General features: G+C 34.1%; 1 protein-coding gene across 8 annotated transcripts in view; it reads right to left on the bottom strand.

Moving 5' to 3' along the window:
• The window catches only part of UGGT2 (UDP-glucose glycoprotein glucosyltransferase 2), a 245,742-nt gene that overhangs the window by 93,730 nt on the left and 125,487 nt on the right, over window positions 1-26,525 (bottom strand). For all 8 annotated transcript variants that reach the window (XR_008914063.1, XR_008914061.1, XR_008914062.1 and 5 more), the window contains 8 exons: window positions 20,746-20,840; window positions 15,899-16,105; window positions 14,595-14,726; window positions 13,179-13,306; window positions 7,198-7,293; window positions 3,786-3,888; window positions 2,130-2,209; window positions 801-990 (listed from right to left, as the gene is read on the bottom strand). Coding sequence is in view for 5 of the 8 variants with exons in the window: in XM_001377357.5 (XP_001377394.4) it covers window positions 801-990; window positions 2,130-2,209; window positions 3,786-3,888; window positions 7,198-7,293; window positions 13,179-13,306; window positions 14,595-14,726; window positions 15,899-16,105; window positions 20,746-20,840 (1,031 nt within the window). In the remaining 3 variants the exon portion in view is untranslated. The remainder of the gene's footprint in view (window positions 1-800; window positions 991-2,129; window positions 2,210-3,785; window positions 3,889-7,197; window positions 7,294-13,178; window positions 13,307-14,594; window positions 14,727-15,898; window positions 16,106-20,745; window positions 20,841-26,525) is intronic.

Consider the following 26,525-nt stretch of genomic DNA (forward strand, 5'->3'; position numbering starts at 1 on the left):
GTTTTATAGCTATTTTTTAAAAAGTTAATTGTGTCTACTGGCTGACTATTAAAGATGCGTGTATAGTTTGGGGCTCATGAACTATATACTTTGGAGTGTGGACCCAAAGAGTACTCTGAGCTGGGACAGAGGTTGTCCCCTGGGAACTTGGATGTAATATGTCAGTGCAAGTTTGGGGAGCTCTTCCTAGAGGGCATGCTACATGTTAACATTAACACTTTACATATATACACATAGATGTAGATCAGGCCAGCCAGGGTTGTGTCCTCCATTATTTTTATTTATTTATTTTTTTAAACCCTTACCTTCTGTCTTGGAGTCAATACTGTGTATTGGCTCCAAGGCAGAAGAGTGGTAAGGGCTAGGCAATGGGGGGTCAAGTGACTTGCCCAGGGTCACACAGCTGGGAAGTGGCTGAGGCCAGATTTGAACTCAGGACCTCCCATCTCTAGGCCTGGCTCTCAATCCACTGAGCTACCCAGCTGTCCCCCCCTCCATTATTAGTCTATAGTAAGAGGCTATTCCCTTCACCTCCAAGTTCTGGTCTTCAATTGTGGTTTGCAGTTTGCAGTTTGCAGTGAAGACTCCAAAATGATTTAAAAAAGTGATTCAGGAATCTTTTATTTATTTATTTATGAAATAAAGAAAGACAAAAGCATTCCAGAGGATTGAATCTGAGATGCAGAATCTGGAAGAGCTAGATGTACACTTCCTGTTAAATATCAGATTGCATCGGGAAGAGGGGAGCATGCACAAGACTTATTTGGTTTTCTTGTAGATAACTGAAACATACGACTCACATTCTTTAAGTGGATATTATCGAGGTCGCAGGAACTGTGTACTGCTTCAACTAACCAGCCTTCAGGAGTAATCATATTGAGGGTCAGAAGAGATGATTCAGGCATTTCTAGAAACTTTGCCACCGGCCCCAAAGAAAGAACATTATTGGGCCCCGGAGTCAGTTCTGGTTCCAAAACAAACCGGTAAAAGCTATTGATAAAAAAAAAAATACAAAGGTAAGTATTGTAACTCCAGTCTAATATACATTTCAGCTGAAACCTTTTAAATAAAAATAGCTCGATTTCAGTATCAGAAATTATCCTATACAGAGTTAATGTTAACATCTATTATTGGGTAGAAAAGCATAACATTTAAGATATACTACAATAGTGCTGAGTATTATTGAGTATAATTTATTATGTACCAGTGAGAAAAATCCCAATCCCTCTAAGAATTAAGTAGGGGTCTCATAATGTAGTTAATAAACGAATTCTACTTACTTTTTCACCTAACTAACTGCCTCATACTATCTGCTTTGGGGTCATATGTCTACTTCTTAACTCTTCAAGCAAAAGAAAGAAAAATGGGGAAAATATGGTAAAAGTATAATGGAAAAGGGACATCAAGTTGAAAGAGCTTGCTAAACTGAGATAGACAAATTGCCAGTAGTAGTATTACTCCTGTTTTACTTTTAAGAAGCAAAAATATTAAGAACTAGCTACAAGGAGGATGGTTATTATATTGAGTATTAACTCATAGAAGGCAGGGACCATGCTGTTTTTGTCCTTGTATCTCTAAGGTCTAGAATAGTGCCTTACACACACATATTAGGTCTTAATAACTCTATTGAATTAGTTAGCAGCCTGTTGCTGTTTTATATCTCCTTCTAATATGAATTTGTGAAAAATCTCTCTTACAATTTATTAAAAATAGGACAGAATCAGTGTAGTTAACTTTTTTAATGTTTGATTTGCCCCTAAAGTTATTTTAGGTCACAATGAACTGAAAATAGCAATTTGTATTTAAAAATAAAATCTCCTCCCCAAAATACATTATTTCAAATTTATTAGGCTTTATGCTTCTAGACCCCATTGGTTATTGTTCTTCTTAAGCATCAATCTAATTATGGTCCTGGATGTCGTCTCTATTATTTTTTACTGTTGTTGGCAAATATTGGCATAGTCTTGAACATTCATAAATCAAGTTTTGAGGAATAGACTTTTTATACAGAGAAAACCATGTTCTGTATATTCTGCCAGTATTCAGCACCTCGTACCCACAATAGTGCCTTGAACCTGTAATTATTTGAGAAGTGTTTGTTGAATTCAGAAAATGTGTTAACTACTTACCTCTTCAATGGTGCCTCTGAAAGCTTTGGCCTACAGTTCATAAACAATTTCAGCTTCATATTGATAATCTGGCCAAGTACCTATTAGAAAAATATTGCAGATCTAAAACTACAGTTTGATTCTGACCACATTTCCTTAGTACAAAACAATGAGATAAAGTCAATAATCGACAGAAAATAAGAAACAGAGAATCAATACTGGCAAAGAATGTTCCTGGCAAAGAAATGATGGAACTTTATCTTTAAAAAAAAAACTTTTAGAACTATTACTCTGGCAATTCCCATCTAATGATAAGACATCAACCAACTTATTGGAACTGTTGGACAAGAAGGAAAACAGGTATGAGGGTAATGAATGAACAGAAAGAAATTATGAAACAAAAAGACCATGTGATTGGGGAGGAGGCAGTACATACTGACTAGTATTTAATGTATATAGATTTTCTCTCAATTCCACCACTCACCATTTGTGTTTATCTTAGGTGTTAACCTTAGTTTTTCCACATGCAAAACAGTGATGTCATGTATACCTTACAATAAATTGCTTTATGATGGAAAGACACAACAATAACATATGAAGTATTTTGAGTTTTTCAGAGGAAGATGTTCTATTAATGTCAATATAATTGGGTGGAAATAAATTTATATGTGAAGATCTTTGCCTTGTTTTGAATTTCTTAGACCTGAACACTAACCTATTATAAAAGAATCATATGTAACCCAAATGCCTTTCGATATATGGCAAAAGAAAAGAAATGAGTGTTTATAATGTTGAAATAGAGCTCATACAAAAGTATCACACTGACTACAAATTTTAGATTAGTTTTATAGTTAGATGTGCAAATATGAAATCTATAACCAAACTGCTAAATCTTAGAAGAAAATGATATGCAAGAAAAAATCAAAGGTGAAATTCATTTTGCTTAATAATTTAATAAAGAACTCAAATGAGAACATTCTTCCAAAATTATGTAATGAATAAAAACTGATTCTTATTCTTTAAAACATGTAGTAGTGTAAACCAGTGGTTAGAATATATGTATTATGAATATTAATAACAATTTACCTTCACCTGATATTTTAACCTACAAAGCAGTGGTCTTATGTTAATCAGATGAGAGAGGTAGTATTATTATTCCCTTTCAACAGATAAAGAAATTGAGTTTCTAAGTAAAATGACTTAGTTGCCTAAAGTTATATAACCAGTGAACAGAAGATCTGGGACTTGAAATCTACTGTTCTTTCTGTACACTATTGTGTTGCAAGATATTTAAAAGAAAACTTTAAAATTTTCCTTCAAGATTTTAAAAGTGTTTTTCAAGTTTTATTTCTTAAATTTTCTTTTTCCTATGAACTTAACATCAATAAATATATAAACAATTCAATGCACAAAGAAAAGAGAATTGTAAATAAAACTGAACTTTTGTTATGGTCAATTTTTAAAGTATTAAATTTTACACAATAGTAACAAAACTGCCTTTTTTTGTATGTGTCCCACTGCTGAACTAGGGATTTTGAAATTTCCAATAAAAGAGTAAGTTATATAATTGCTTTGTGTATAGTTAATGGCAAAATTAAACAAAATATTACTCTGAATAAGTTAATTTACACATTTAGAGAGGTTTATCTAATTTAAATAATTTTTGAATTATCTTACAATCAATAATTGACTCATCTTCTGTGCTTCTCTTGTTAATGGATCAACAATAGCAATGACATCATAGAATATATCACTTTCTTGAGGCTTTATGTTTATAACACTGGAAAAAATAGTTAAAAAAGAAATAAGATAGATGAAAAGAAAAAATTTAAGGTTAGATAAATGCTACCATTATCAAAATTTTAAGTGTTCTATTATAAATGCCTTCAGTCAGTTTACCCTCTGAGAAAACCAGCCTCATTATTTCAGCAATACTTCATTTTTTTACCCAAAGCATTGTTTTTCAATCTAATTGCCAGCTTTCTGTAAAAGATTTTATCTTAATGACTTATTTACAGTTGAACAAATGTTGTTTGAACCCATACTGTGCATACAGAACTGCAGGTATAAGCAAATGAGTAAGACACAGCACATAAAATATTACCGTGCAAAACTATGTGCCACAGAATGGTACAAGATGGGGTGGAAGTTCAGGAGGGAAAGATCACATTTGAATATGAAAGAGGTTTAAATGAGGAGGTAGAATTTGGGTCAGTAAGATTTTGACAAATTGAGATTCAAAGAAAGGTCATTCTAGGATAGATGGATTAGTTTTTAAAAGGTACTAAAAAGGTAAAAGTATATTCAATGAATATTTAGATACATAGTTTCTCTACATCACAGAACATGTGAAGGGGACTCATAAAATGAATGTCCTATAAAGGATGTTAAGAGTCTTAGTGTGAAGTGCTTTGAACGAAGACTGAGGAATTTGTATTTTATTCTGAAGGTAATAGGGAGCCATTGAAAGTTTTTTTTTTCTTTTAATAAAGGAATGGTATAATTAGAACCAAATTTTAGGAAGATTACAGTAGTTACAATGGTTTGGGAGAGGGAAAAACTGGACTATGGGAGTCTGCCTAAGGGCTGGCTGTAATAATCCAGGTTGAGAAGCAATGAGGGCCTGAATTAAGATGATAGCAATGGGAATGAAAAGGAGGGGTTAGGTCCCGAAAGATATTTTGAAGGCAGAATTGTTATGACTTTGCAATTCATTAGGTATTAGGGAAAGAGAGAAACCATAGGAAATCCCAAGGTTTCAAGTACATTATTAAAGGAATAAGATTTGCCACAACTGAGGTTATTTCAGATAACATGTCAAGCGAGCTATGAAGAAGATTACACATGTTTTAGGCAGTGGCAGCCTAACTGCAATAATGTTATTGGCTCCAAAGTAATTACTTCTAATATTAATTTGCATATATGGTCCAGTATGTTAATTAAAAAAAAACCCAAACCTCATTACCTTATGACCACAACCTATATTCATCATGTAATCATGCCACAGAAGAAGGGACCTCAAGAGATCATCTAGCCCAGACTCCTATATTCAAATAGCTAAGGGGTCATTTTTTACTATTTTACAGAAAAGAAAACTGATGAAGTAGGGGTTAAGTGTTATGTCTGCATTTGTAGAGTTTCAAAAAGTAATCGAATAGAGTACAATAATTCAGGTTGACTTTCAGCTAAAGACTGAATTAACAACACTAAGAAAATTCATGTTATCCTTCTTTTTAGCCTTCAAAGGTTAAGTACGGGTTTCTGTTTTGACAAGATATGGATTAGGACATGAAAATTTGTTTTCTTAGCCTGTGTCCTATGTAAGAAAAATGAATGCACTTATAGAAGTTCAAGGATAAATTCATTTATGAGTGGTTTTAATCAAGAGAGGAGCTATTCTTCAAAGACAGTAGAAGCTTAGTTTCTAGCCATGATGCATCATATTTACTTGACTTAACCTTTTTTGCATATTTTCCCATAACTATAAGGATGAAAATTTAGGTTTTAAAAAAAACCCCTTACTATCTTAGAATCAATACTAATTATTAGTTCTAAGGCAGAAGAGCAGTAAAGGGTAGGCAATGGGAGTTGTGACTTGGCCAGGATCACACAACTAGGATGTCTGAGGCCAGATTTGAATTTAGGATATTCCATCTCTAGGCCTAGCTCTTAATCCACTGGGTAACATTTCAGCTTAAAATAGCCTCACTGAACTACATGGAATTAAATCTTTTTAATTGAATTAAATTCAAAGTCACTGTGTTTTGTAAAAAGGATACAAAAATAGAAACTAAAAGCAAACTGTTACTTTTTATTTATATGGTGTCTGATTTATTTTTCTTTTAAATCTTTGACCCTGATACAGCTAAATCCAAGCAGAACTAAGTAAAAATATAATTTGAAATATGATATTAGTAATGCTATATAGTATTATAAATTAGTTTGTAACTCTTACAATATTATCCAATATTTTGAGACATATTATAAATCCCATTTAAGTATTATTAATCAAAACATTTTATGAAATGCATCTCTACGATAAAACCACTGTAAGATCCTGAAGAGCTTTTTAAATGATCTTAATCATAATTAATATGATGTGATTATCTATACATGGCATATTATATATATGTATATATATGTATGCCTAATTAATTTGACATCGTGTAAGCTGGATTGCTAGGTGGTGCAGTGGTTTAAAGCATTGGGCTTGGAATCAGGAAGACTCATCTTCATGAATTCAAATCTGCCTTTATACTCTTGCTGTGTAACCCTGGGTTAACACTTAATCTTGGTTGCCTCAGTTCTTCATCTATAAAATGAATCAGAGAAGGAAATGGCAAACCACTCCAGTATCTTTGCAAAAAACAACAACAAAAAACCCAACCAAAATGGGGTCACGGAGATTTTGTACCTGTTTGAAAAAAGACTGAACAACAACAGGCATATTCTCTCAGGATGCAGTATTTCCCTAATAATGAACTTTTTATTATGGTATCATATCATATGAATTAAGAGGAAAATATTTCAAAAAGAGTCTGAGTTTTTATTAGTATGGTCACTCCTTCCACCAGCAAGATCACACGCTGCTATGGCCAAAAATATCCCATGGAGGCCAGCCTTCTAGTGATGAGGTTCTCTAAAATCATCTGGTATGGTTTTCAAATAACAGAGAAAGAGCTTTGCTGCCAGGCGTATCACTACCTTTTCAACTTGCTTAGGAAAGGCCATAGAATTTACATTCTTTTAGTACAGTCTTCAAACGGCACTATGGGACAATGGAAAGTGCTGGATTTAGAGTGAGAGGGCTGGGGTTCAAATTTTGATTCTCCTTTCTCATAGCTGGCAAATGGAAGAATCCACTTAACCTCTCTGGGCATCAGCCTCTTCATCTGTAACATGAGAAGTTTAGACTAGATGACCTTTAAGGGCACTCCTAGCTCTAAATCTGATATTAAGAACCCAGGGTTACTTCTGTGCCAGAAGAAGACATTAAAATAGTAGCATAGCAGCAGTCAAATACTAACAGCACAAATGTAAAACATCATTAAACAATAAGAAGGGAGAAATCTCTCAGTTACAGTCCTACCTGTGTTGTTCTTTAAGAAATGTGACATCATGCCGAGGTTCACTTTTAGGAACAGAGGAGAGAAGGGCATCCACCTTCATCACCAGATCACTTCCACTAAATAAAACAAAGTAAACAACTTGTGAATTCTCTGATGCAAATAATCTTTTAGATTTCACTTTATAATTTATGGCCTAAAATGCATAATTCAAAGACATGACTTTTACCATTTTGAATATTATGAATTTTTAATTTTCTCAGCTGGGATTATTTTTCCCATCATGACACATAAGTGGAATTCATTTCCTTCATTTACTTTGTCACTTTTTCAAAGAAATTATTGCCCGTGCTCTCTGAAAAAGGAACATTATGTTTATAAAAGTATTTTTTACCAAGTAATAAAATAGGCTGTTTTGATAGCCTCTGAAGGGAGAAAAAAGAAATAATGTCCCCCATACCTTAATTCTGATTATTGTATTTTTATCAGAATTGTTATATATTAAGTGCCTATTGTAGTCTAAAAATAATTTTGTAAAAGGAACACAATCACATAGTAAATTTATAAATTCAATAAATACATTCTATGTGGCTAATATATATAGTCTTGTACTACCTTAATAATAGGGGATTAGTGGGCTTATAAGGAGAGTAATATATATATATACACACACACACATATATTATATATGACATAGTCAATCTAGTTTTAATGATAAAACACAAAAAACAATGAAAACAATTCAAGTGCTTATTATAATCACGTTTTAAAAGATGATATAGACAAAACTGTTATATGCAGCTATGAGAAAGACAAAATGACATTGCTAGAATTTTGTGAAAGTTTTATGATTGAATTAGAATTTGGTTGTTTTGAAAAACAGGCAGGAACTGAATAAATGGGAAAAAACAGGGTGAATCAAGACAAGAGAGACCTGAGCCAGCAGAAGTGAGAATGAACGAGTGAGCTGAGGACCAGTGAAGGCAGCTGAGGTGGAGCACACAGAATATTAGGAGCTAGTGGGAGATAGGGCAGGATAGGTAAGGTAGGGGTGCATTATTGGAGGTCTTCGAATACTACTAGGAACCTGGATTCAAGCCCAATCTCAGGGGCAGTGTTCTTAAGCTAATCTCTGCTTTGGGGGACCATGACAACTCTCAAATATTTAAGGGCCTTTTACATGGAAGAATGATTGGCCTCATTGTGCTATTTCCCAGAAGGCAGGACTTGGAGGGCTGGATGCAAAGGGATGAGAAGCACAATTCATCCTGCTGTAGGGAAAGATCTTCTAGCCATAAGAGTTAGATAAAGGTGGAACTGGCTGCCTTGAATAAAGATGAGCTCCTCATCCTTGGAAGTCTCTAAGTTAGTTGAAGAAAAAATACTTGTTGGAAATATTGTAGGAGGGACATTTTGTCATACAGGGTTTGGGCTAGATGATCCCAATACAGAAAGTACTAGAAGAGTCATCCAACTCTGAGGTTCTTTGATTATACAAATTTATTAATAAATGTATCTGACCATGTCAGTAATTCACCCTCTTAAAAACCATTTAATTAGTCCCTATTGTTTTTAGGAAAGATACAAATTCTTCAGCTTTGCATTTGAGCACTTCCATGGTCTGCCTCCAACTAACATTTCGTGCCTTATTTCACTACTTATTTATATTTCTATCTAAAAGGCAAGGGATGGAGGAAGAATAAGATGAAGAGAGGGTTATAGATAGATGAGAATGCATCTACACGAACCCTTTGCTTAGGCCTCATCTTGCTCCCTGTCCTCCTCTTAGAGATCAACTCTACTTCATGGCCCGGTAAAATATCATAAACGTTGCCATCCTCATCACCATTTGCATATAGGGCGTTAAAGGTTGCAAAATACTTTGCATATATTATCTCATTTGAATCTCACAACTTAGGGAATGATAGTCCTGATATTAAAATGAGGCTCATGGAATTTATTATTTAATTAACAATGCAGCAACTAAGTCACAGAAGAGGAAGCCAAATAAAGAGATCCCTGACTCTTACAAACTATTCTAAGAGGTCTCATATTATTTACCTCTCATAAACTTTCTATTCTGCCTGCTCTTTCTTGCGCTATATTGACTCTTTCATCAGTATTCATTTTCAGCATCTCTAGGAATCACCCTATACTCTCCGTTTCTCCCTGATGACTGCCCTGGTACAATCCTTCATCACTTGTCTTCTGTCTCTGTTTGATCTCCTCCTGCCATGCTGTAAACTCCATGGAGTTCCTTCAAAACACTAGAACTGCTTTCCCTGTGTTTTTAGAATCCCTTCTTCCTTCTTTCTCTCAGTCCCTCCCTTAAAAAATAAACAAACGATCCTTCCCCTCCCCCCAAAAAAATCCAAGAAAAGGGAAAAAAAGAAATGCCTTCCCTATTCCAGTTCCTCTGTCTACTCTGCCTCTTAGTGGGCTCTGGTCAGTCAAAAATTATTTATTAAATTCTTACCAGTCACCAGGGGCAGTGCTAAGTGCTGGGAGTACAGGAAAGAGCAAAGCTCCGGCCTGTCCCTTCAAGGAGCTCCCATTCATTCTCCTGGGGAACACTACCTGCATACAAGGACAGCACAGTGGGAGGAGATATCAGGGAGAAGGCTGAGCAGGCAGTGGGGGTGGAGGAGGAAGGCTTGCAGAAGGTGGTGTTTACTGAGTCCTGAAGGAAGTCAGAGAAGACCAGAGGAAGAGAGGAAGAGGGACGGAGTTCCAGCACCAGGGACCAAGAGGGGGGAAGAAGAGTCGGTATTATGGATGTTCTGAAGATGGAAATGACGAGACCGGCAACTGACCACCTACGGTGGTGGGAGTGGGAGGGCGGACTGGCTTTCCCCAGGAGGTTCACCATGACATGGAGAAGCAATGTTGGACCAAAGCGAGTGGGAAGAGCAGAATCCAAGGATGGACTTCTCTCTATTTAAGGATGGGGACGCGGAGGGCTGTTTTTTAGGTGGCGGGATAGCAACCGCAGATAGGGGAGGAACTGAAAATAAGGAGAATAAAGATGAAAGGGGGCAATCTGCCCGAGAGAAGGGATGAAGGGGGCGGGCTGAAGGACTGCCTGAGCAAGAAGAGTCACCTTTCATGGGAGACGGGGAAGAAGTGATGGGAAATGAGGAGAAGAGAAGAGAGATCTCTTAGTGAATAGCTTCCATTTTTTGGCGAAATATAAGGCAAAATCTTGAGCAGAGCGGGTGTGTAGGGAGAGGGACTACCCAGGGAGGCTGGAGGAAGGCTCTGTTATCTTAGCAGTTAGGCGGTACCTTACTGGCTGAATTCAGCTCCAGAGCTCTACTTCTGAGACTGAAGACTGAACTGGGGCTGTACCGGGTACTCAATCATAGTAAAATCATCTCCTCTCGTCACAGCCCCGGGTTGGTCCCCCGATATCAGGAGGTTTGTTCAATTGTCAGTTTGTGGGGGACAAAATAACCACAGCTGGCATTTACATAGTGCTTAAATGTGTGTGTGTAGCTCATCCATCAACAAGGACGAACACTGGTTACACTGAAAAATAGGTGAATTTTTTTCCTGCTTTCTCATCTCTAATCATTTCCCCCATTATTTTCTATGCTACTAAATTTATTGCGGATCAATTTTTACCAACTTAAAGTTCTCTTCATGTATGTTCAGTCTTTACAATTTGTTGCTCATCTAACACATTCACTTACTCATGGACCATGACTCATGTTTAAAAAGTTAAAAGAATTTTTTTTGAAGTCAAATTTACATTGAAAAGATATATATTTTTTCTATCAACTTTAACACAAATACTTTTTAAACACTTAAGACAACATTTTTTAGGAATAACAGTAGTAAAAGAATATGGAAAATGACCACTTTTAAATGAAAAGTCATAGTTTGGTCACTGATCAGAAATATAGATCATAATCCTCTTCAGGACCCCTTCCCCAGCACACAGGTCAGTAGTGGTTCTCTCACCCCCTCAATGGGCCAATGAATTATATATTCTTGGAGAGAGGCCTAAACTACTGTGAAGATTAATTAAGTGACTTGCTCAGGGTCACAGAGCCAGCATGTGTCAGAGGTGGGACTTGAATCCAGGTCTTCTGGATTTCTATGCCAGCTCTCTATCCGTTATACTAAGCTGTTAGACATGGACACTGACACACATATATGCTGTTTCTTCTTTTAGAATATAAAAGCTTTTGTATTCTTTTTTTTTCTTTTTTCTTTTGAAAAGGAGCTGTCACTCCAGTGTCTTTGCCAAGAAAATCCCAAATGGGGTCCCAAAGAGTTGGACATGTTTGCAATTACTGTACAATCACAAAAATTCAAAGCTTTCCGAGGTCCTTAGCAGTTCTAAATCTATCATCCTATGATCTTATTGGTTCCTCATCTCAACTCCAGGAGGAAAGTGCTTTAGTTGTCATTTCCACTTACAGAGGAGCAACCTGAGACTCTGAGGGTGACGTCTAGAATGTAAGCTTTTTCAGACTGGGAAGATTTCATGTCTGTTACCAGGGTCTACCAGAGTACCTGACACATGGTATTTAATAAATGCTTGTTAGGTGGTTGATTGTAATTTATAGGTACATTAGTTTATTATCTAATAGGTCTTATTTAAAGTTCTGAAAATAGCTAAAAATAACTGAGATGGACAATAGCAGACTGTCTTTGTTTTTCTTTAGCCCAGGTGAGATCTTACAACTATTACTATTCAGGGAAAAATTCTTTTGTTTTAGGTTTCTGTGGCAGGTCCTGCCTATGTGTATAAACTCTGCTTTTAAAAACTTATCTTTTCCACATTTCCAGTGTGTCATACTAAAATTGTTGTAGAAGAAATATTTGGTCAGGCATAGGTGGGACTAGAAAGCCAATGAATCCTTTTCAACTTTTAAAGACTTTTGATCTAGTAAAGCTATTACTATTTTCATCTTTGTTGTTGTTGTTGTTGTTATTCAGCAGATAATAAAAGTAATGTCTAAGATTAAAGGCAAATTTTATTTCTAGATGGGGACTAGATGAAGAAACTTAAATGCAAAAATATGAAGTATTGATTCAAAATCTTTTCCTGAATGACAGTTTCAGTAGAAACAACAACGAGATATGTAAGAGAGTTACATCTATAAAGAAAAGGCATTAGGTATAGAGCAGTGATGGCAAACATTAGGGATCCCTAGGGGGGCCCCATCCTCTCACTGTGTGCAGAGCCCCAGGGCTCTATGGGGCGGGGCCAGGCTCCTCCCACCCCATCTGCCTCCTGGGGTCATGGGGACCCACCTCTGCACCCAGCAGCCTAGGGTGGGCAGAAGAAGGGGGCTATTGTTGAAGAAACCCAGCAGGAGAGGAGGCACAGAGACCAAGGGCCACCTCCCTTGAGTTCAGGGGTGGCCAGCAGTCACTTCCTGCAGCCACAAGGACCTGCCCCTGCATACTGCCTCCTCTGGGGGTATCAAGGGTGGGGGTGTGGGGCTGCTGCCCAGCCTGGATCTGCAGAGAGGGGAAGGAAGGGGGGTGACTGAGGGACCCCTGCTCTGCATTTGGGGGGGGCTGACTCCATCCTCCCCGAGGCTGCCTATTGGGCAATGACCCCTGTGGGGGTGGGAGCAGGGGGCAGAGGGAGCACAGTGAGCCTTTGTGGGGTGAGGTCATGCCCCAGACTGACAGCTGGCCAGGAAGGAAGGAAGGAAGAAAGTGGAGATCTTTTAGGGGGTGAGGTCAGGCAGGGTGGTGGGAGAGGAGACCGGCTGTCCCTGCCGCTCCTCTGCAGTTCCTCATCCCAGCCAGGGGAGGGAGAAAGGGAGCATCATGACCTGTGTGCTTCCTTGAGGGGAGAGAGTAAGCACAGAGGGTGAGGAGGCAAGGAAGGTGTAGTAGAGATAGAAAGGGAGAAAACTGCAGGGAGGGGCATGCAGAGATGTCTCTGTGTGCCATCTTTGGCATGGGTGCCATAGGTTTGCCATCATGGATATAGAAGATTGAAAATAACATATTGGTCTAATATCATAAAAATGTTTACCGTTTGACATTAATTTCTGTATCCTTAATAATGGCTTTAATCTTCTTTGCTAAGTTAGTAAAAGTTATTTTTTCCAACAACTGAAAATCTTCCACATGGAATTCATTTTCACCCAGAGGTCCTAGGATCTTGAAAAAAAATTCTTTTTTAGTTTTCATATTCAATAATATATTTTTAAAAGAGAAAGTATTCTTCGAGCTAGTATCAAGGAGTTTTTGTACTATGGGAAAAATTTGGCTTTGGGAACAGCTTCAAATATGATTATTACTTCTACCAATGATCAATACCAACATAAAGAAGAAATATTTTCTTTGGTATTATATATTCCAAACAATGTTTTCAAAAGCACTAAGGATATGACTAAATAAACACTTACAATATTGGTTCAAATTGAGTAGTCTTATTTTAGAACATAAATGTTGATACTTTAAATTTCTTACTCAAAGGTCTTTCCATGTGAACTAGACACAATATAAAAATGCTATCCACATTTTCAAAATCTTTCAAATTTTTTTACCACTTCATCCATGAGTTGTAGTTTTCTTTGGATAATCTCATTGCTTAAAAAAAAGTCAAATGTAGAGATGAGTAAGATATGAAAGGAACAACTGAGTAGTTACCAATAGGAAAACTCATTAATTAATCTTGATATAAAGTTACTGTATGAATTGTGTGAATAAAGAAACTCCCTGGGTTAGTGTAATCATCATTTTATATTAATCCAATTTAATACCAGAATGGCAATCTTGTTTCTGGGAAATTCTTAAAAAACTACTAGATTAAAAAAAATAGCATCTTAAAATAATAATACTAAAAAACCTGTAAAAAACCAATTTTCAAGGATTATAGGATGTTCCTGACTGAAGTACTTTACCAATTGCTCCCTGGAATTGCTGCTCTCAACCCCATTCCACCCAAGATTCTTAGCTAAAGTAGATATGGATAAGGGGTATAGTGTTAAGATTTTGTGGATAGGGGATTTTCTCATATTTGTTTTCAGTTTCTAATTCTCCTAGAATTGCTATCTTTGAATCTAAATGTGGTGGTTCCATTATCCTTGGTGTTAAGAAAAGGGTTTGTCATTAAACTATAGATGTTTTTCTTTTTTTTTTATCAGCCTATGGCTTTCCTTCCAATTTATTTTTAAGTATTCTTAGGTTAACCTTATTTGACTAGGTTTCTTCTCAGTTTTAATAAAATTAATCAAAACTATTAACTATACCTCATTATGAACATTCAGTGACATCTAAAGAACATGATTTAACATATAGCAAATCATATCTAAGGATGAAGGCAGAAAAAAAATTCAGTCAACTAGTTCTAGATTCCAATTAACTAGTTCTAGAATTTATAATCCAAGCCAATTTAAAGTCTACAGTTTTACTTAAAAAAAAAAATTCAAGTGTAACTACTTACCCTCCCATTGCTGATAATGGTCCTATCTCCAGGAAGGAGTTTGAGGACTTCCTGACAGAACAACTTGTGGGTTTGGAAAACATTCATTCCAAGGGTATTATATTTCTTTACAAAAGCATTTTCTGCCATTCCCTGAAGCAGAAAGCAAGACTAATGAGACCAAGACCATTCCAAAAATCAAGGAACAAAATTTCCCCCTCCCCCCAAAATTTAGGTACTACTATTTTTTTCACAAGACCATAATTTACTACCTCTCTGAGGAAGAGATAAAATATTTAATAGTGAATTTTAATGTTTAAAAACCATAAACCAATTATTGAGAAAGATCTTAAGTTATCAATAACTTTTAAACCATAGGACTTCTATAGTTGTCAATGCTTTCTGTGTAAAAATTTGTATTTTTTTAATCATTCAAATATGGTGTTCAAATTAAAAATCCTCTTCTCTAACACTGATTTCAAAATCAGATTTTATTTAATAATTTCAGTTATTAGGATTCTAAGATAATTGAGATATTTAAAGATAATGCTATTAAGATAGTAGCATGGTATAATGGGAAGAATATTGAGCTTAAAGTGGCAAGTCTTATAGCCTTTAAACTTATTGGCTATGTGGCCATGAAGTCAATACTATAGACAATTTCCTCAGATAAAATTAATACAGTTTCATACAGTCTTGGCAACTTTCCAAAATCTTGGAACAGAGTTGTAAATTCTTTAATCTACGATCTATGCCCTATATCTCTAGAGGCTAGCATATCATCCCAATTATATCCCCAAATTGTATAACTGGCATAAGAAGGGTATAAGGAAACTACTTGGGACTATCAAATACTTCCATAGACATGCTACCATTTTGTACCCTAGATTCAGTTATGATTCAAGTTTATTTCTATGATGTTCTAAGAATCTTGTTTTACTTTTACTATGTATGTGACAGTTGGGAAGTTCTATGAAGGGACTTCAGGATCCTGTATGATAGGAGCAAACTGCAATGGCTATTCTCCACTCCATAGATTTACTTCAATTCCAATAGGGCACTATCAATTTTATTCAGGATATAAAGAAGCAACAAATAAGATGTCAAGGGTTTCATTCCTTAAACAATTTTAACCAAATATACATATACAATAGCAATTTAACATTTACTTGATTAGGCTATATATGTAAATATTTATATGTTTTGATGGAACATGCTTATTTAATAATTCTTCTTAATAAAATGATATGCTAAAAGTTCACTGAGTTACATATTCAAGATGATTATTAGATATTTATGTTCATTTTGAGCAAGCAGTTACTGACCGGAAGAAGGAATGTCTTTATTTTTGCACCAGTGAGCAGGGCTTTAGCAGTTTCTTCTTTTGCCAGTTTATTAAGAAAGCTTCTTAAATAGTTGTTTTCTTGTGTAAGAAAAGCTGCCAAAATTCCTCTAGAAATAACTGTGTTTGCTTCATTTATTTTTGACGTAGGATTATAAATAACTCCCAATCGAGTATGAATACTTCTTTTCTGTCAAACAAAAAAATTTATATAAAATTTTATAAATATAAAGTTTTTCTCTAACCTATTTGCTAGCTAGATCTTAGAATATTACATTTTCTTTGGCTTTTATTTATCAATGTCTAATTTCATTAAAAAACAAAATTACTATTTTGTTAGAAGAAAAAGTGGCTGATTTATATTTAATGGCAGAGACATCTACTTCATTACAAATGCTTAAACTGAAATGTATTGATAAAAGGAAATTTTGGAGGAGAAAAGGAAACATTTTAACTATGAAACTGCACAAGTAGAAACTGATTGCTAACTAACAAAGGGAACCCAATTTCCTTAACTATTTAAAAAAATTTAAATTTTATAATTTTCAATTGAAGAATCCAAGTACAAAGCAAAATAAAAAACGATCATATAGAAATATATAATCTCTGTTATTCATAATTAGTTTTAAAAGTACATGTTAACCTGAAACAAACAATTAACAAAGACATTTTATTTACTTCTGTGTCTTCTCTGGTTTTATTCTGTGTATTTTTTCATTACTGACATTACATGGTTGGAGAAAGTATGGATAAAGTGGTCCTGACTTCTTCATTCTCATATATATATTCCTATATTTCTTTGTATTTTTCTTAAGTGTAATTTCTCTTGATGCAAGAATATTTTAATTTTTGTGGCACCATTATCCTCCTAAGTCATCCTGGTTCACAATTTGAGAGTCATTTTTGATTTCTTCTTCTTCCTCAATGCTCATAATAGTAACCTGTTAAGTGTCATTGATAACCTATTAACAAAACATCTCTTGCCTCTCTTCTCTCTCTCTCTCTCTCTGCTCACAGTTTCTGCCTTTGTTTTGGCTAATATTACCTTTCACTTCGACTACTGCAATAGATTCAAATTGACCTTATTGCTTCCAGTCTCTCTTCTCTCTAATCCATCCTCCACATATAATTACTGAATTTATATTTCTAAAATACAGGTCCCAAAGACAATCTTAAAAGAAAAGTTAAAAAAAAAAACAACTTATCCCTTTCTTCTTTTTCTTCTGAATTTTATAACCAGCACATTGTCCGTGTCCAGTCACTTTCTATAACTCAAAAATCTTTGCTAGTTCCCTATTGTCTTTAAAATAAAAAAAAAATTAAAAGTATGTGGTATTTGAAGTCTTCTACAACTGACTTCCTCTTCCCTTTCCATTCTCAATACTAGTTCGATTCTCTGTTCTGGACAAATTAGCCTTCCAATTGTACATTGTACACCTCCATTGTACAGCTCAGTGCCCCTTCTGATGTGCACAAGCTGTTATCTTCCATGTTGGGAATGGCCTATATCCTCACTGACACCTTGTTAAATCTTAAGATCTGAGTTTTTTTTCTTAGAAATATTGTATCTTTCCTTATTTCAGATACCTTGGAGATGAATTCTTGGTCCATGGTGACCCATGAAACAAAGAAAATACAAAATATTGCTGTATTATTTTCCAAAAAGACTTTTCCAATTAATAGACAAAACAGCTGTTCAATAAACAGCACACTTATACATTTCTAATTTTATCACTGTTACCTATCAAAACTTACTGGATGAAAAGTGTTGAGTTTTTTTTATTTCTAAAATTTTGCATTTTCCTAAATATTAAAGTCTGAATGATTTTCAGGTGGTTATTGATAATACTTTTGAATGCTGATTGATAAAGGAAGGGAAAGTAGTATATTATAGTACCATGAAACCTGAATTTGAAGTTATAAAATCTTAGTTTAAATGACAGTTCTGCTATTTGCTACCTTTATGATCTTGGGGAAATCACCTAAAATTTTTTATCCTTTTAGTTCCTTTATCTATAAAATGAATTAGATTAGAGGATCTCTATGGTCTCTTTAAATTTTATAACTATGATCTTTTATAAAGCTAAAGAATTTGGATGACAGGTGACTTGTAAGAAATTGATAGGGAAGCTTTTCCAACAACTTTTTTTTTTAGTCTAGATACCTTACTTTTTGGTTTAGAAAACCTTAATTTTTCACATAATCAAATCCATCTATTATGTCTACTATAAATTATTCTATTTGTTGAATAGATGGAAATTCTCTTCATAATTTTGATAAATATAGCATTCCATTCTCTCACTTTCCAAATTTTTATATTTATTAGATGAATATATTTAGAATTTATTATAATAAATTGAATAAAATGTAGAACTAATTCCATTTATCCTAGTTTCTTTCACTCTTGTTTAAGATTTGGAAATAGCATTGTCACTATTTCTAGGATCAATGAACTCAAAATTCTAGAATATGGTTGTAATTCCTATTAATTTTATTAAAACTTTATATAACTATGATACTACTACTATTCGTATTTATGGAATCCATAATTATTTTCAATCTTCAAACATGTTTTTCAACCATTTTATGTGGTATAATTTAATTATACTCTCTTAGGTTCTGAGGGACCATAAAACTTTTGGCATAAAGAAAACAAAAGTCTATAGCTATCTAGAAAAAAAAAGGAATAAAGAATACTCATGCTTCTTTTGGCCATTATGAGAATCTTTCAAAAGAGCATGCATCCATTGTAAATGTTTTTGCTATACAATGATTAGTTTCTCAAATGGCAAATTATAATGTTTTTCCAGTGAAGTCTGAATAGAAACTTAGTTTTTGTAGTAGATACTACATTTCCCTGAACTTTTTTTTTAATGAATCTGCCTGAGGGCCATTAAGAATTGTCTACACGTTCTCCAAAATGGTTTTATACTAAACATAATATTTAAACACCAGGAACATATTTATTGTATTTCAATAGCAATATATTAATCCTTGTTAGCCAATATAAAAAAATCAGTAAGAAATATCTTAATTTCTTAAGTTGTATGGAAGATTAGTGAATTTTTTTTTCAGGCAATAGTCAACAAGCATTTATTAAGAACTTACTATGTGCCATATGTTCCAGGAACTGTGCTCCCATAGAGATGCAGAAAAAGGTTAATAAAAGGAGTTAAAAAATGCCTGATTGAATCATACTATTTCAAAAAATAACTGTAAATAATGCTCTTCAGTTATTTTTAATTTTTAAGGTAAAGTTAAACTATAGGGAAACAGATTAGATATAATTCTAAAAATTCTAAGGAATCAGTCCCAGAAAAAATATTCTTCAAATAAAAATTACTTAAACAAAATAATCAAAAACTAAATTAGAGCTTTAGGTCTGCTTGATATAACTGTCCTTTGTATTAGAAGATTATACTACCAAATTTGTTAGATTATGGATTTTTTTGGTGGGACATTGTTTTCTTTTTTATGTTTTTTTTGTGATCGTTGATTTCACTTGATCATTCATGCCCTTTTAAATAGTTCATATTTGTACTATAAGGTTTGTGAAGCATTTTACAAACAGATGGATCTCTGATCCATGTCCCTTATCAAAAAAGGCAAAATTTTATAGAATTTTGAAATTATGCTCTATTCTGTATCACATTTTGGCCATGGAACAAAGTCATTCCCATAAGAAGCTATCTGTATACCGAAGTTGAATTTACCTCAGATGAACAGAATCAGAAGGGTCTTCAGGCATCATATAGTTCAACCAGTATCTGATCAAGTATTCCCACTACAAATTGCTCATAAAGCACATCCAGCTTCCTCTTTAAGAATGGGAACCTATTCCTGAGATAGTTCATGTTACTCTTTGATAGTTCTATCACTCTGCAAGTTGGACTCTTACTTGGAATACAATTTTGCCTTTAGTGATGAAGCAAAACAAATCCAATCTTCATCTTGTATTATAGTGTTTTGAATAGTCGAAGGTAACTATCCTATTATACCTTAAGTCTTTTCTAAGTTAAACTTTCCAGTTTCTTCAGTCTTTTTGTCAGATTGCCATATCTATATTCCTTTCTCAGTCCTAATCAACCTCTTCTGGATGGTCTCCCACTTGACAATGTTCCTTCCAAAATGTAGTAATCTAAACTGATAATAGTTTTCTATGCACTTGTTAAAATTCCATAAATATAAAGTTTTATTTTTAAAGCTTAGTGTAGAACTTTGCCTTTATCGATATTAAATTCAGTCTTACTAAGCTTGGCCTATCATTCTAGCCTTTCACAATCTTTTTTTTTTATCTAATTAGATTTGTCATCTAATGTATCACTTATTCCTCCTGGATTTACAACATCTACAAATATGACAAGCATGACAGTAAAAAAAATTGACTATGTAGAGCCTCAGAAACTTTGAGCACCCTAAGAGAAACATTTAAGTTAATAATGATACTTCAAGTCCAGTTCAAAAGTTCCAAATGCACTTAAGCATATTACCTAAATCCACCTTAATCTAGTATCTTACCATCTTTTCCACAATAACAACACAAATTATTTTTAATAAATGTTTTGCTGAAATAGAGGTATATTGTGTCTATAGCATTTTATCAACCTACCATTGTGGTTCCATGTTAAAAAATAAAATGGGCTTAGTTTAGCATGATCTGTTTTGGATGAAGCAATGATATCTTCATTACTTTAGTCTTCTTAGAACTATGCTCTAACCAACTAAATTTACATCCTAAAATGTTAAAAAATAAAGTAGAACAAAGCGTTCATATTTTGTGTAAGCTGAAACACACTAAAAGTTTTATACTGTGAATATCTAAAAACTCACCATGTGCTTCAAAGCATTTAAAAGTAGTTTTCTCCCAGATTGCTTGTCGAAATCAGCAATAACCCAGATGGTGACTGCAGAAATCACATCTTTATCTGAAAGTTACAAATAACTTAATAAAAATACTTATAAAAGTTAAGTTTAAAGTAGGAAATATTTTCCAGATAATAAAATTGGAAAAAATGGTTCTACATTTGCCTAATATTTTTTGAAAGAAGCTCAAGTCTAAAACCAAGTGATTTTTTTACTTTAGAAATTTTATGTATGCTTTATAATTAATATAGCAATCATCCATTTCACAAGATTTATGATGAAATAAATCCAAATGACAAAAAAGACTTAATCTCTATGGATTTATCAGTAATATACTTTTAACTATAAAGAAAAATTTCCTATTGTGCTTATATCATGATGTTAGAGGTAGTAAAACAAAATTGTCTTCCACTGGCATTCTTAGTTAGCCAAAGTTCAGTAATTTCCTGCATACCTGTAAGACAACATATACGATCTAAACTTCTCAATATCATCATTAGTGAAAAGCAATACATATTTAGATTTAAAATGTCTTCTTTTTTAAACAACTTATTTTGCTAAAGATTTATTTTGCCTTGAAACTAGGATGCAGAGCTCAACATAATTATATTATTATTGCCATAACATCTTTTTGAAAAGAACACAGCATGTAAAAATCAGTATATCATATACCAAGTAAATGAATGAAACTTTTAATGTTGAATAGAGCAGAACAACAATTTTATTCATTGTATGGTTGTTTTATAAGTTTTCTTTTGGGAGCTGTGACCAATTACCTTAGCATAAGCAGTATTAGTTGATTTTTTCTGATAATTTCTTAGATTTACAATTAAGTCTTCTAATTTTTATATCATAAGGTCCTATAATTTTTAGTAATGCCAAATAATGATTACTTTGCTTCAAATATACTTTAGAAAATGTCCAATGCCCAAAGGGCTTTAAAAGACTATTTGCCTTTTGATCCAGTCATACCAATGCTGGGTTTATACCCCAAAGAGATAATAAGGAAAAAGACCTGTTCAAAAATATTTATAGCCATGCTCTTTGTGGTAGCAAAAAATTGGAAAATGAGGGGATGCCCTTCAATTGGGGAATGACTGAACAAATTGTGGTATATGTTGGTGATGGAATACTTTTGTGCTCAAAAGGAATAATGATCTGGAGGAATTCCATGTGAACTGGAATGACCTCCAGGAATTGATGCAAAGTGAAAGGAGCAGAATCAGGAGAACATTGTACACAGAGAGTGACACACTGTGGTACAATCGAATGTAATGGACAATTCTGAGGGACTTAAGAGAAAGAACATTATCCACATTCAGAGGAAGAACTGTGGGAGTAGAAACACAGAAAAAAAATAATTCCTGGATCACATGGGTCAATGGGGATATGATTGGGGATGTAGACTCTAAGTGATCACTAGTGCAAATATTAATGATATGAAAATAGGTCTTGATCAATGGCACATGTAAAACCCAATGGAATTTCTCATTGGCAATGGGGGGGGGGAGGGAAGGAATATGAATCATGTAACTATGGAAAATATTCTAAACTAATTAATAAAATATTTTTTCAATTAAAAAAAGTAACTAGACCCCAAGAAAAGAAAGAAAGAAAGGAAGAAAGGAAGGAAGGAAGGGAGAAAGGAAGAAAGAAAGAAAGAAAGAAAGAAAGAAAGAAAGAAAATTTCTATATCAGTCTAGTTTGACCTCTTAGCAAAGAGTCTAAGTAAATGAAGATTTTCAGGCCAGATTAAATTATTGCCATAATTTATTTTGATATGAGCAAATACCTTTTGAAAGGATGCTATACTGATAAGACTCCATCCCTATAGCCCCCAAAATAAGGAACCTCTCCTGACTTCAAAATAGTCATTCCATTCATATAAATTATAAATAGTGGTTAACCCACTTATTCTGGAAGCATTTTCCAGGGATAGAATTCTAAGATTTAAAGGTAAGAGAGTTCTTAGAGATTATCCATTCCAACCTATATTTTATTTAGCAGTGTAGGCAGCATACTGATTTTGGCTGCTGTTAATAAGGTAAGGATAATTTTAGGATTGTGACTTAAATCTAAATTAATTGGTCACAAGGGAAAAATGCCAAATAAAAAACCCAAGTTAGTCTGGAAATTTATGGTAAATTTAATTAATATAGAGGGAAGGAATTTAAGGAGAAAGAGGGAAGAGGATATAGGATTTCTCCCACCTGGCCTTTGCCAGGGGGAGTTCAAGATCTCCGCCCCTAGGTCTCTGAAGGAGATTAGAACCTTCTAAGAGGATAAACTTTGGAAAATAAAGGAGGAAAAACTCAGCCAGAAACTCACCACTGAACCGGACAATAGCTATAGCCACACCAAGATGCCAAAAGGCCCAGCACGCTGCCACCAGCCACCTCTCCACCGACAAAGGTACCAGAGAGAGGAAGTGATGCGAAATATATAGACCTTTTGCCCTTGTGTCCCCTCCTCTCAATTTTCACATCTACCAATCACATCAGAGGCTTTTCTCCAGGACTGACCTTTCTTTACTTCTCATCTTCTTTGATTAGATTATATCTTTTGAGTTACTTAACACTTCTTTGTTAAGTTCACCTTTTGTTAGTTACTTAACCTTTTTGTGATTAATTTACCCTTTATAGTTACTTAACACCTTTTTGTATTAAGATCTTAAAATAGACTTAGCTTAAAGTTCTAGCTTCCCTATAAAGAAAGAACTAAGTACCTTCATTGTTCAATCAGGAGATTACAACTTTATCTTCATCATAAAGTAAGATTTAAGTAGGGTGGAGTAATTTAAAGTTCCCAATCAACTACCATCTCTTGGGCCATCTTACTCTTGCTCCCAAGTTGATTTGCATAGCAATGGGGACATAATTATTATGGACTTTTTAAGGCTTAATAAAGGAGGGAGGAATTTATAATGGGAAGACTAACTGTATATTCAGTGCCTTACAGAATAAACTGATAACACTTCTAGTCCTTCTTTGATCTTTTTCTTTTGTTACCAATATGTCTAAAATCCTCCCTATTTGTTGCCTCAGCTAATTCTGAATTTTTGTCCTCCTGACTTCTTTCTTAAGAATGTCTTCTCCTTTAGCCTTGAATTTCTTTGAAAGAAATCATTACAAATGTGTTATTTTTTAATATTCATCCTCCATTAATTGCCTTTGTTACCATCTTCTGTATGCAGCTTTCTGAGTTGGCTAAATAATGCTTTTCGTTCATTGATGAGTTTCCTATATATTTATAACAATCTTTTAAGATAATCAACTCCCCATTTCCCTTCTTATTGGGTCTGTTTCTCTTTTGTCTATTCTGAGCTGACTTCTCTAGTAGAATCAACTGCGCTTCTCAAATCTAAGATACATGTCATATTATACCCAGCTTTCCTTCACTTCTCTATCACAAACCTTAAGACTGAGTAGACAATTCCCTACAATAATTTTAATCACAGATACCAGTTTATCATAATTGTTAAGAACCATGAACTTTCTCCTTATTGGACCTTTTGAAAGATGAAATTATCATTAAGACATGTTAAGGAGTAATTAGCTGCTTGAATTCTTTTCCTAGTAGAAAAATAGTAATAGCAAATGTCTTGATAATTGAACTTTCCCATTGCTTTAATATGTTGTTGTACCAAGCATGTAAACTATACCATCTATTTTGTTTCTGTCTAGGTGGTCTGTAGTAATTTCTAGTGACAAAAAAGCATCCATTGATCTTCACCCAAATGCTTTCCCCAACATTCTTTATTTCTATACTTTTTAGCTTTTGACTTTTGGTTACATAGTTCTATTTGAAGAACATTAATATCTTTTGTTTTTATATCACCTTCACTTCCATATATATACACACATCTATCTATTCTTCCTTCCCTACTAGAAAGATCTTAAAACAAAGAGATACAAAAGCAGTTCAGCAAAAGTAATCAAAACACCAACCTAATCTGACACTATCCATACATAATACCTCACAACCATAGTCCCCCTCACCTCTTTTAAGGACCCAAGCTTAGTCATTATAAGTACACACTTCAGTTTTACAAATTTTTGTTGCTTTTATTTATATTATTATAACATTGGCTTTCCTATTTCTGCTTACTTCAACTCTGCATCAACCTATGTAAGTCTTCCTGTGTTTCTGAAGTTTTTATACTTATCATCTTTAAGGCATAGTAATATTCTGTTGTATTTATGTACTGCATTTTGTTTGACCATTAATCAACTGACAGGCATCTATTTTGTTTCCAATTCAATGTTACTACAAAAAGAACTGATATGGACACTTTAGTGTATGGGGATCATTTCTATCTTTGACTGCCTTTAGATATAAGCTAGCAACGTAATCTCTTGGTCAAAAGGCATGGCCATTTAAATGACTTTCTAACAAAACACTGAGAAATCTCAAAGCCTCTTTCAACCCCTTCCTCACACCCAACTTTGTGGCCCTTTATTATTAAGGACTTTTGTCACCAAGATCCTCACATCATTAAAACACCCTCTTGGTGGTCATGCACTTACTGCAATATTCCATCGCCTCCTGTGAAAATGAGGCCCTTAATAAGAGCCAAATTAAAACAAATGTTTATACAGTATGTCTTCCAACTATATTATTTTGTATGAAGGGGACAATTTGTGTTTCATTTTCAGAAGAAACTCTTCTCTGCTTTTTTGGTTAAGATACGCTTACCTATAGGAGACTATTACAGATTTACAGCCAAATAGAAAGGATTAACACTGCCTTCTTAACAATGTGGTGATCTTTTGTTTTACCCTACTTATTGCTCCACATGTGCACACAACACCACCATTATCTCAACATTAATACTCTCTCATACAAATTATGAATACTGCCCTGGATATTTCCCCCATGTCCATGCAACTTATAGCTACAATTACCTGGGTGAGATTTAAGGGGCACAATTAGAGGAGAAAAAGAGGAGAGACATCTTTTCCCCTTCCTTACCTGAAATCTTTGCTACATAAACAAAGGTGCTACTTAAAAGTGGAAGACAGATATTTAGAGAAATTTCATATGGGTGATAAACTCATATAGATACATCTGGTGAATCAGGGTAACATTATCTAATTATAGGCACTGATAGGGCTAAACATTTGTAGGAAAAGAGCTGACAAAAACATTTCTTCTATAAATGAGATAACTGACTCAATGTAATTTCCATCTATTAGATCTAGTGGGCTCTGAAATAATAAAAATTAAATTAAATTCATCTTCCATATGACAGTCTTCAATATATTTGAAGGTAGTTCTCATGTTCTCAATCTTAATTTTCTCTTCCCAGGGCTTTACCATTTTTTTCAAATGTTTTCCATGTGTCATAGTTTCCAGAATTTTAACTATTTTGTATGTCCTTCTATGGATAAACTCTAGTTTATCAATATTCCTTTTAAAAGGTAGCAAGCAGACCTAAACAGAAAACAGTGAGAACACTACTTTCCTTAATCTATGTGTAGGGATATTTTAAAATGAGATTTGTGATCTCGTTGATGTGGATTATCCAGGGAAGCCTGTTAATCCTCAGTGATTCTCTTCTCTGTTCACCTAGAAATTTGTTGGGCAGGGGTGAGGTTTGGGGTAAGGGACACTTAATATCCATAGGGGTCTTTAAATCTCTTTATAGTACAAGAATACTAATTAAGTACTTGGGCTGTCCACTAGTCATCCTCATTTTCAAATTATAAGGATTCTATTGAACCTTAAGATGTCTTTAAAAAAATTTA

This window comes from Monodelphis domestica, chromosome 8 (assembly GCF_027887165.1).
Source record: "Monodelphis domestica isolate mMonDom1 chromosome 8, mMonDom1.pri, whole genome shotgun sequence".
NCBI classification, from domain to species: domain Eukaryota; kingdom Metazoa; phylum Chordata; class Mammalia; order Didelphimorphia; family Didelphidae; genus Monodelphis; species Monodelphis domestica.